At 37.0% G+C, this 12,326-nt stretch overlaps 1 protein-coding gene across 1 annotated transcript in view; it reads left to right on the top strand.

The window, feature by feature from the left end:
- Window positions 1–10,103, top strand: part of RTF2 (replication termination factor 2) — a 30,060-nt gene extending 19,957 nt beyond the window's left edge. Inside the window, exons 6-9 of the mRNA XM_009645392.2 lie at window positions 3,620–3,733; window positions 5,930–5,984; window positions 6,064–6,156; window positions 8,646–10,103. Coding sequence (XP_009643687.1) covers window positions 3,620–3,733; window positions 5,930–5,984; window positions 6,064–6,156; window positions 8,646–8,830 — 447 coding nt within the window. The 3' untranslated portion in view covers window positions 8,831–10,103. The remainder of the gene's footprint in view (window positions 1–3,619; window positions 3,734–5,929; window positions 5,985–6,063; window positions 6,157–8,645) is intronic.
- The last annotated feature ends 2,223 nt before the right edge of the window (window positions 10,104–12,326 follow it).

Genomic DNA, 12,326 nt, shown 5'->3' with positions numbered 1-12,326 from the left:
TGAACTGCTAATAAACCTCTGGAAGAGTATCTCTCTTAAAACATGGTTTTAGTTAACAGTGACAAGAGACAATAATCTTTAATACATGAGCTTGTGTGGCTGGTAAAGGAACAGTGATATGGTCCTTGGTTGAACAGGGTGTCTGTTCGATCCTCTTTCTAAATACTACCCGGTTTAAAGAGGGACAGTCAGGTTGTGGTCATACATGTGCCATAATCTGGAGGGAATTGTTTTGGCAAAGTATTCGTGCCTTATGCATTTCCTAGCAATGGTCACGTTTAGGAGGACTGCAGGAGTTAATTTACTGTTCATAATTTGTGAAAGAGGTTTCAGGTTTCTTGTAAGACATTAAACTGTTAACATTGATGTAAACATTTAGCTATGAAAACATATTTGCCTGTTGTTTATTTGTGTTGTATTAAGACTGGAGTAGTCATGGATGGAAATACATGTTAGATGCTGTACCAAAAAAAAAAATAAATCACTCTGTCAACAGCAGTTTACAGCAAGAAATCTGGTACAACCATTGTCTTATGTAGCTGAAACTGAAGAAGCAGCTGTAAACTTTAGAATTCAGGAAAACATCTTTAAGATTTCATTATTACTACAACCTCTCGTATTTTATTCTCTAAGAAAGAGAAGCTATTCTACTGTCTTAAAATTACTTGAAATTTAAAAGGTCTTCATTATTTGAAAAAGTGATTTCACTATTTCTTTTACTAGTTTAAGTTTAAAAGATTGTATTTATGCTTAAGCTAATACGTCTTTTACAATTTATAACACCTTTGTAGTTCTAATGATTTTTAAGTCTTCAGGTTGCTTTTGGTTTTGGGTTTTTGTAAAGTTGATTTGTGTGTGTGTGTTTATACACATGGGATATGCAAGGTACATAAATCTATGAGTATAAGACTTTAAAGACTTTTTGATCATATCTGCACACCCTTTAAATAATTCCTTCATGCAAGCATGTTAAGCCATTTAGATATAAACAGATTTGAACGTGCTTTTATAACTGGACCTTGGAAGGGCTTCTAGACAAAAATCAAGCTACTTGTCCAGTATCTCCTTCAGCTAACATCCCACTCTTCTTCAGTTACGGAGTGAATCTTGCCTTCAGATCTGCAAGCTGCTGTTCTAATGCTGTTTGGTTCAGAATAGTCTTTCAAGTTCAGTCTCATTTAGGAACGTCTTCTATTCAAGGTGCTGCAAAAACATCAAGGAACTACAGCAAGTACCTTCATATGTATTTAAAGTCCCAATATAAACAAGGTACAGCAAGGGAGACCCTGTAATAATCATAAAACAAAAATCCACCCCAGAAGACCTTCATCTGAAGGAACAATCTTTCTGAATTTGCAAAACTGAAATTTCCTTCTGCTTTTTATCTCAGCGTTTCAAAACGTTGAGATAAAAATCTTTCCTTTTTTGCACGAAGGGATAGTGAGCGTTTTAAAAAATCAGAATTAAAGCTTTGCATCCAACAGTGCCAACAATTAAAAAATGTTTGATGCACATGTATGATGCAACAACAAATCGTACCTCCTGGAGTTAGTGAAACCTGGGAGAGTGGGATTGGTTCTATGCCTCTAACTTGCTGTACTTAAAGTATGTTTAGAAGGGTTTGGTCTGTGTAATATAATCTGGCTGTTGTCATGGCAAAAAATTATCTGTTTCAGTGACCGGAAAGAGGACACTGTCTCTATTTCCCTGTTTCTTGTAAATATATTTCATTTTAGAACAGTTCTACTTGTGTTTTCCAGATGGGAACCTGGATTTGCTTCCTTTCTCAAAATGCAACATTTACTGAAATTAGGGTCCTTTGACATAAACTTTTACTTGGAGGAAATTTCCACTTACTTTTGTATGCTTAACAGAATATGTTTTTAAAAAATATTGGAGAAATTGCTTTTTAAATCACTAGCCTGTAGGAGGGTGCCTTGTCTTTCATGCTGTATTCAGAAAACACCCCACTAGAACCAAATGTGTAGGACTTCTTTAGATTCAAGTCAGCTGCTAGTCGCTCCCGCCTTAGTATGAAGCCTGACCCCATCTGCCTTGATTTTCAAGACTTCTCACTCGCAAGTGTCAGTTCATACCAAGCTGGCATTTCTAGCACTAGCTCATTGAGTAGCAATGGAAAAAATTGGGCTACTCACCCGTTTCTTGTGTGTGACTTATTCTGCCTGATTCACCTAATATGCGTCTCTATAACCCTTGCTTCTCCTTCATAATCTCTCTGACTCATTTTTTAAACGGTGTTCATCACTTGACCAGACTGGAGTCGATGTACTATCCATACGTCCTTTCACTTGTTTAATTCTACTGCAAACACATGAGTAACCTTTCTAAACCTTTGTTTAGAAAACAGAAGAGCAATGACAAAGGCAGGATGATAAACTAATCCTGCAGATTAACAGAAAGCTTCTGGATTTAACAAGATAACAAAAAAAAAAAAAAAAAAAGGAAATTGAGATCTTAGAGAAGAAAACTTCATAGTTAATGTGCTGGCTTCACCAGGTGATTGAAAATGTGCACAGTGAAACCATCTGTGTCTTCAACCAGAACACAAATGTGGAATTACATGAAGCACATTATATTCATTATCCAGATTAATTTATAAATGTACTTTGAAACTTGGTAGTGTTTAATAAATCAGATGTAGGACAACAAGAAGGCAAAGCTGGGTAATGAATAATGCTGCTTTTATGACCCCTTTTTATCACCAGTCATTTAAAAAATAATTAAAAAAACCCCAAAACCCCCAAAGAAAGCAGGTTTTCCTGTTTAGGTGTTGGGGAAAAAAAATCCCTGGTGCTGTCTGTTCTACATGTAGAGGAGTTAACACCTTTGGTGTTGTTCCTAGTCAGTGTAAAGGAACTGCTCCTGTCAGTTGTTGTATTACTAAGTTGAAAGATAAATTCTAGAGCAGAGTAGTATAATGCTTAGATCTTAATCAAATGCGTTCATCACTAAAAAAAGCAGAAATTACCGTAGTGTTTTGGGGTTTAGCTATAGGGTTCAGAAATTTGAGTAGATTCTAGCTAGGACTACTTTGTTTAATCTAGTCACTGTACATTTTATGCTAGTAAAACGAACCCGTGAGCAGAAAATACATAATTAGACTTTTTCGTTAAAGAGAAAACAGAATTAGTTAAGAGTGTTGTTTGCAAGGGACTGATAATGAAATAAATAGGCAACCTCCATAGCGCTGTTACATGGGGCGGGGCTTTGAAGAACAAAATATTTTCGTATTTCTGAAATTCTTTTATAATTTGCTATGCAAATTGATATGCGAGCTGCTTTTAAATGTGGTTATCAAAAGATCACAATTCACTGGTAAGATGAGTATTTATTTTCCTTTTTGTGGAGAGGGATACTGTCAATCAGTATTATTTTGCACAGTGGTGAAAACAATTGAGATTTTCCCTTTGACATTTTAGGTGAGAAGATGTATTAGACTATGTTAAAAGAGAACTATTGGAAAAGACAGAGCGGCAAGGGGAAGGATTGGAGAGCTCCTCTGGGAGCTTAAACACAGTATTAATTCTAACAAAGGCTCAACAGCATAAAGATCTTGAAAAAAATACTAGTTTTGTCCTTTTTTTTTTTTTTCTTGAAGTGTGGTGTGCCCTTTCAAGAAGAAGATGTGATTATCCTGAATGGTAATAAAGAAGATGTGGAAGTATTGAAGAAAAGAATGGAGGATAGAAGGCTTAAAAGTAAATTAGAAAAGGTAATCTTTTATACATTGTTTAAAACAAAATTGAAAAGAGTTCTTGTCTGTAATGCAATCTGCTCTTAGATCGCATAGCTTTTCCTGCTAATCTTCATGCGGGCTGGAGGATTTACTCAGTAAGCTGAGTATACTTCAGTGCTACTTTTAAAAGTAATGAGGTTGCATGCATATTTTGCTAATAGCATATTGCAGTTGTGTGTACTGAAACTGTCTTTTGACCAACAGGCAGTGCATAGTGCTCTGAAAATCAGAGTTTAATGCTATGGGTAAAACGGACAGTGTACCAGCTATACTAGTATTTTCTTGAAATAAAGACCTTGTATTAGTTAATTCTACTCATGAGCAAAATCCTCTCTGTATTTCCTATGACAGTTCCTGTTGTGATGGTAGGTGGTTATTTTTTTGATCTCCAAGCAGCCTCTACTGGCCACAGTCAGAAACACAATACTGGAATACGTAGATTCCTGGTCTGATTCTGTAAGACTACTGTTTGGAAATTTTGTCATGTTCTGTGGTTATTATAGACCTGAGTGGTTACTGGCGGTGCTAATTCCCACTGTATTTTTTTTTTTTTTTTTTAATCTGACCAGGCAAAATGCCATGCAAATAAAGTCATTGCAGCTCTACTATATACTCTACTGTATACTACTACTCTGTATACCTTAGGTGAATATGCAAATATTTTTTGTTTGTTTAGTGGAGATGTTACAGACAGATACCATATTTGCAAATCTCTCAGCAGGCCTCTTGCATTTCATCCCCAGGTTCTGATGAGTTTTTTTGCAATACTGCCTTGCCTTGCTGTGCCAGCTGATCTTTTTGCAGCTAGAACCAGTCTTCTCTGTCACTGGCACCATTCGCTCTAATCTGAGATCTGGGAGCTCCAGTCCTAGCGTCAGAAGACATTTTCTAGTTTGGGGTCCGTTGGCACTGCTGTTCCAACCTCTTCCTCAGTTCCTTCTTTCAGCTAGGGGAGCAGTCTAAGTGGACCTACTGTATTTGGGGCAGGAAGCACAAACTCCTTTTCCTTACATTTTATCTCATGGATATAAAGATGACTCAGTTACCACTAGTATAAAAAATTGTTCAAGCTCAACTATGTCATATGTGCCCGTGATGAAATATGTATCATATATATTCCTTATGTATAATATATTTGCATACATATATTTAGAAACATCTCATAATTCAGATGCCAGATACTGGGAGGTAACTTTTCTTTGTCAATCCACCCGTAATAATAAAGGTGGAAGCGCCCTGAAAAGTTGTTTCCCGTACACTGAAGGACACCAGGAGGGCCAGGTTTGCCCTTAGACTAGTAACCCTCTGCCACCACCTTCTGGCTAAGTTTTTCAGCAACATGTGATACGGCATTTTTTTCCTCAAGCATTAATCATATGCGGTTCCTAGGTTCTCCTAATTTTTATAAGACATTCAAATATATTTATTTTCTTTGAGTTTGTGTAGCTTTCTTGAAATATGTACATCATTCTGAATGTATACAGAGTCATCTTTTGTGATGGTAACAACAATGACTGTTCTAATACATCTTTCTTTTTCAGCTTGGCATTTATATAATCAAAGCCAGTAATGGGATTCTTGTTGCTCTTGTTTGGTTTTGTTGTGTTTTTTAATCTGGACAAACATAAATTAACTTGGAAAAATCTGTTCCACAGATGCTTTTAAAAAATGTAGATTAACTATTTGCATCTTTTCTTCTCAAGCAATCCTGCAACAAAGGGTCCAGCTATTGAAGGTTACCCAGGGGGGATTTTTTATTAACTAAATAAAATTAAGTGGGTATGAGATGCAGGATTATTCTGAATTTTTTATTGAAAAACATCTTTATTGATTACAGTTAACTGTGGTGTCCTGTTTAATGTCATGCAATTTACTGTCCTGCCATGTGGGTTTGGTGTATCAGATTACCTTAATGTTGATAACACACACACACATACCCCCTGCAAAGTACACAACCAAAGCACCCTATCCAAACAGTTTGGTTTTGGCCTGCACAATTTTCTTTAAGATAACTTCAAGGTTTCCAATTCCATATAGATAAGTATGGAGCAATGTTGTGAAAGGAAGAGTTCCACCATGTAAGACATAAAAATGTTGTGCATCTATCACATACAAGTTGGGAATTGTATTTCCTTTCAGTACATTACCAGATTTCTCCTTGTGTTGTTTCAGAAATCAAAGAAATGTAAGTCAGCAGAATCAGCTTCTCAGCAGGATATCACTGAAGGTAATGTCACAGCTACAAATTATGTATGGCCTCCTGAATCAAGAAGCAGAGTCACGATTTCATTTCTTTTCTTTCATAGATTCTCCAGGTCCATCAAAGGCTAAGAATGAAAAGGATTGCATCAACTCCAGTTCTGGGGAAAAGAGACAGATTATCTTCACCAAAAGTTCAGGTTGGTGTTTATTCTTTAATCTAAATATGAAAAATGTGAAGAAATAGTTCTGCTTTGAAAAATATTGTAGGAGAGATCCTTCCCTGGCTATTTTGTACCATAGTTTTCAGAAGCTACCCTCTCACTTCCTTTTTTTTAATCTTTCTTAGTGATAAAAGGACAAATCCTATTTTCAAAGGGGCTGTAATGTCGTGGCTCACTTTTTCAGAGAACCCTCTCTTTCAAAAGTCTGTCCTAAAAGGTCACCTTTCTAAGCTGGAATAGGAAGCTGCTTCATGAACATGCACAAAGATCCTTGTTCAGTAGAAACTGTAGTCAATTTAACTTTTTCTTAAAACAGAGCTTTATTTTACAATCTGCAAAATCTACAAAACTGACTGCAGAAAGTGTGCAAGGGCTTTTGTTTATCCATTTTTCCTTATTCTGCCCAGTTTGCCTTTGTCCCATCTGCTATCCATCATCCTATACTTTGAGTAAATACTCCATAGAGTAGGGACTGACTTCTTGTTATACTTTCACAAAATACCTAAAACAACAGGGCCCCTGCTCATGCTTGTGACTGGCAAGTGCTGTAGTGATGCAGATAACTAATACAAATAATAAACACTTTTCACCATACTGCATTTTTTTCACCTTGAAACAAGCCAGGTTTGCATGTTTGTGTCACTCCAATATTGCTGTGCTTTAAGTTGGTGGGAACCAATTTGAAGGAATGAGATTAGAGATTCTTATTCACACAGTTATGGTCGAGGCTTTGGTATATCTGTTTTATTGGCTAGGGGGTAGCGTGAGGAGAATTAGTAGTTGTTTTCCTGAAGTACATGTGTTCAAAAAATCTGTTATGGCCGTTTATTTCAGTGAAGTGTATTAAAATGTCCCAAGCTGCTGACCTGACTTTTAGTCCTCCATTTTAGCTGCTAATTTGCTGTGTGTCACTGGGAGCAGTGGAATGTAAGTGCAGGACAAACTGATGTACCTACAGTAGTCATGCAGCTATGAGTAAACTTGGCAGTCCTTTAGTCCAAAGGATGGTGCCCTCTCTTTATGTAATATATATTATGTTATTTAAGGTCTCCGATTCATATTGATGTCTTCATACAGAACTATAAGAATGGTTATATTTTTGAAGTCAGTCTGTAGTTTCTGTGTAAAGTATTCAATTGTGTATGCTACAGACACAGAAAAAGTCAATATAATTTGTCTGAAGAATCTGAGAGTACTTAAATGATGAACTGTAGATAAACTGAGAGATTTTCCATCAGAAATGCCTTACCTGCCCTCTACTGTCTGTTTTTATAAAGGATAGACTTCAAAAAATATTTCATTCCAGATTATTATAATTGCACTTGGATGTAGGAACCTAGTAATTCTAATAATGTTTGATGTATTATTCTTTTCCAAGAGTGTAAAGTTAAAAATATGCCTTTTGAAATGTCAGGTCGTGGTTTATGTTTCTGGCAACAGTTATACTGACAAGCAAGAGATTAAGAAGAGAAAGGGAAAATAAAGGAAAATCCACGGACTGAGGAACGCCAGTAGCATAGGAATTAATTTGTGAACATGGCACCCTAAGGTTTCTGGACTTGCAGCATGCACACTCATTCTTACCAGCGTTGGTAATTCCTTCCAGACAGCTATTGGTGGCATTAAAAGCAGCATTCTCCAGCTATAAAAAGGGTCTGATCTATGATGATTTAGGATTGCACATAGAATTCCTATGACTGCATGCAGAAATCAGTTAAGTGCATCTTCAGACAGGTTCCCTACTAGCTATTTACGTGCCATTGTGCCTAAGTTAAACACAATATGTAGAGTTTCTGTAGACTCCTATGTAGTCACTGCTTTGCACAAGAGACTTGGCACATGCTTTTTAAAATACTGACCTTCAACTTTGGAGAAGATTAAATAGTTGTTAAGGAAGAGGCGGGGGGAGATTGTAGCAATCGATGTAATGTACTGAGAGAGATGGTATCAGAAACAGAGGGATGGGCATTTTCCTATCCCAAATACAAAACCATTGTTATTGGTTGTAAATGACTTTGCAAAGAATAAAGGGAGGAGATAGATTCCCTGGGGACAGTATGTCACAAGCTTAGCTTTTGTCATTTGATAGCTAATTTCTAAACAATACTTCAGGGTGGTGAAATACTTTCATGTTTCTTTCTTAAGATGAGAGTTCAGAGCCATTTTTCAGTTAGAGAAATAAATGTTGTCAATACTGAATTACAATGCAAGGGTTTTACACAAGTAAGAAAGAATTCTTCTCTCTCCAAGATTTCTAAATGCCTTTTGAGCATAAATTCTAAAAGCTGGGAACAAGTTTGCTGTTGAGTACAATTATGGGATATATTTGCAATAGCCCTGAAAAAAATTATATACTTCATCTCTGTACACATTTTTAAATACTTTTTTTCTGTCTTTATTTAAATATACTTTTATCAGTTGTAAGCTGTTACACATGCTTCGTTCTATTGCTTTTTCTCTATCAGATAATGGAAATTCATCTGTACCAGGAAAAGTCAATAAGGCTTCTTCGACTACTACGAAGAGATCCATTGCAGACAGCGAGGAGAAATCTGAGGCATACAAATCTATTTTTACATCACACAGCTCAGCAAAACGTTCAAAGGAAGAGTGTCCCAATTGGGTTACTCACACAGCGTACTATTTCTGAAACAGTGATGAGCCTGATCATAACATTCATTACTGCTTTCCTTCCCTAAAGCTTTTTCTGTACAACTCTGATACAGAACTTTTGTTGTAATCTGATGTTATCTAGAATTACTCAGTTTGTAAATTGTTTATAAACTTCTGAATAACTAATGAACTTGTGTGAGTTGCAACTTCTGTTAAATAAGAAATAGGTCACCAGTATCCATGGTGTATCGGCAGACCTCAGTCAAAAATGATGGATTATTTGCACAAAAAAATTGCTTTTCTTCTCCCAGTTGGATGCTGTCAGTCACACCAGCTAGTGTCCTCAGTAGCAGGAGTGAGGGTAGAAGGATCTGCCCGCTGTTCTCCTCTGTTGATATTTGCCACAACTGTAATGATAGTTTTCAACATATTAGTATAGAAATGCAAACTTTGAAACTTTCTGAGAGTAAAAAGAGCAATAATGCTTTTCTTTTGTACTAGCCAACTGGGCCCTGAGTAGAACTAGTATAGGTTTCTTAAAGGTTCTGTAGGTATTTTCAAGTAGTTTACCTTTTGATGGAATATATGAAAGCATAATCATGAAAATGTTTGTACGGCATTCTTCTTGTACATATTGTTGTAGCCTGTTTTTAATAACAGAGCATTCACTTGTAAATCATTATCTATAAAGATGAGCCTGTAATAGTAAGACTATTTTTTTTTCCCAAAAAGGTTTTGGGAATTTTCTTCCTGGGTGTGTGTTTTAAAGTTAGAAGTATCAGGTCTGAGCTTTCTTTGGTCAGAGGATCGGAATACAGTGGAACAAAAGTATGAGTTTCCTTTTCTGCTGAAGCAGTAAGGTTCTGTGTACATCCCTGAGGAGCAATTTCCCATTTTGAATTCGGCAGCTTACCTGAAAATATGAGCATTTGCGCAGGGTGAGAGAAAAACGGGTGGTGACAGAATAGGAGCAGGCAGATCTTAACTGGCTTTTTAGGGAGAAATGACTGGGTACCAGTATCATGCCAGCCAACCCCCTCGGTGGCTCCTGCAAGGCTGGAGTTCACGTCTGAGAACGTTTCTTTCACTTTGCAGGCAACTGAAACGTGCTGCTTTCACAACATCTGTAGCACGCGTTGTTTTATTTTCTGACATAAAATTCTTCACAGCAACCAACTATTTGACTGTTAATTGCTTGTTACAGAAAGATGCTAAGCATAGTATGTCGCTCAGTTTTGCTTTTATATTTATGCTTTTTATCCCTGTGACGTTGATTTAAATAAAACTTGGCTCTTGTCATGTGACCATAACACTTCATGTTCACTTGAACAGATATATGTGTGCTTATTTTGTCAGTGTTAGAACAGAATAGCTTTTTATGGGCTTTCCTTTGGCCCATTTATTCTTAGCTTTTTTCCAAGCACAGGAATCTTTTTAAAATGTTAATGTTCCATGGCAATGGTTTAGTGGCTGAATATTTGAACGCAATATCATCTACATGAAATGACCAGAGGGAGGGATGGCAGCTTTTCACCTTCCTCTCTTCTTCTTTTAAGATTAAAATATGCTTTTATAATCTTGGCACAAACTAACCAGAATAGAAATGCAGAAAATAGGAGGCTTTTAAAACCACTGCATGATGTTACATTGTTGCCTTTGTGTGTGAAAATGATTCATTATCCTCATAATTTATTTTTAAAAGTGTCCCATTTATAATTGGCAATAGTTAATTGGAGATTCAAATGCTGTGTTTATATTTGCGTAGGTGGTCTCCATGATGCAAGCATGTTGAATGAAACTGCTAGGATTTTATTATTATTTTGATAGGTATAATTAAAAATTGGCTTGTTGTAGAATTTATATGGTGGTAAGCATTTTTGTTTTCCAAAGATGTGAATGCCTATATACATCACATCAAACAGTTTGAGGTTTACTTGAGCTTCCAGGAAGCTCTCAGCCACATTTTTGTATGCATGCCTCATAATCAGCTTCGTTCTCCCTGTTCTGTATTCCTTTTCTCTTTGTTATTATCCTTTATTATTTGTTAGTTACAGGTAATGAAATTACTGCACTAGAAGATACACTGTAGTAGGCCCTATTTTGCAGTCTAGTTCTGTTCTGACGATACGTGTTAAAGTCCTATTGGTGTTTTATAGGAGTGCATTTTTTTTTCTTCTGTTTAAATCAGTTATAAATCCTAAGGGGAATTAACTTAATGCTTTTGATTTAGCTATTACTTTTCTAAAGAATACAAGCAAACATGATATGCAGTTTTGCTTCCCTTTTCTTGATAATTTGTTAGGCAAAGTCCAGCCCGCTGACTTGGGAACAAGCTTTCCTGCTCATCGGGGCACAACAGTGACTTCTTCTTTTCAATCTGACCTGCTCATCTATTAAAATAAGTTCATGACTACCGTGATTTGGTTAATGTGCCAATTCTTCGTGTACACTTGTGTTTATTATCTGGTCTTGATAGTCTGTGTTATGCCACTTTGTTAGGATTTTCTCCGGTAGTTTACCGTCCTGACTGTGGATGGAGTTCTTAAAATGTTTATGGTTTACAGAAGTGTTGTCAGTGACTGATGAGGTCTTTTCCTTCCCTTTACAAAAAACAGCTGTGAAGGAATGTGATATATTGTTGGCATGTGGTGCAATTCATTGCCACAATTGACTTTTGTTAATGTAAAATAGAGGAGCAAAAAACTGACACTTCTGTTGTTGGCAGGCTGAGTTAGGCAGTTGAGACTGGAACGTTGACTTGGCAAGTTTTAATAGATTCAAGCAAATAGTTTGCTGGAGGATGTTTGCTTTGTTGTGGTTTGCTTTTTGTGGGGGAGGGCAATTTAATTTTCTTTTAATGTAGGTGAATTTGAATGTTGGTGAAAGTTGAAGACTGCAGAAGTCTTAGAATCTGAAACCTATATTTTTTGAGATGCCACATAAGTCTCCCACAGCACTGCATCCATGTGTCTCTGTTCTGGGGAGTTCACAGAACAGTTAGTTCTGTTTCCATGATGTTCAAGCCCTGGCCTCTCTTCTGAAGAGCTTAAAAAGGATCCAATTAGTGTCAGTTGTATAATAGGGGGAATTTTTTTTTGTGATGTGGAACCTGCCCACTGGGAACTGGACTGAAACTCAACAACTTCCTTCACATAGCCCAATAATCAAATGATGGTTGTGAAACCTGGCCCAGATAGGCACTAGTGAAAAGGGACTGTAAAGCTCTCTGTCCTGATTTACAGTCCTGGGAACCATCTGCCTTTCTGCCTGCTTGCGGAGCATTCAGTCCTTTCGATATTGGCACCTCTAAATCTGAAAACCTGAGGGTGTTCACACATCCAGCCTCAGCGGAGATCAGCCTGCTGTCGGCGTTCAAGACTGCAGCTCAACTCCCTAGTCGTACCGAATCGCATGTGATGTTTTGTGCTGTTCCGCAGGATGTCCAAAAACTACCTTTCCCCCTTGTCCCTGACGATTCGTAACGGCATCTGGCCTGGTGGGGCTGCCTGTAGCCTCGGACGCTGTGGAGCCGC

This window comes from Egretta garzetta, unplaced genomic scaffold, assembly GCF_000687185.1.
Source record: "Egretta garzetta isolate BGI_Z169 unplaced genomic scaffold, ASM68718v1 scaffold188, whole genome shotgun sequence".
NCBI classification, from domain to species: domain Eukaryota; kingdom Metazoa; phylum Chordata; class Aves; order Pelecaniformes; family Ardeidae; genus Egretta; species Egretta garzetta.
The sequence above is the reverse complement of the archived record's forward strand: the minus strand, read 5'-3'. Positions and strand labels throughout refer to the sequence as shown.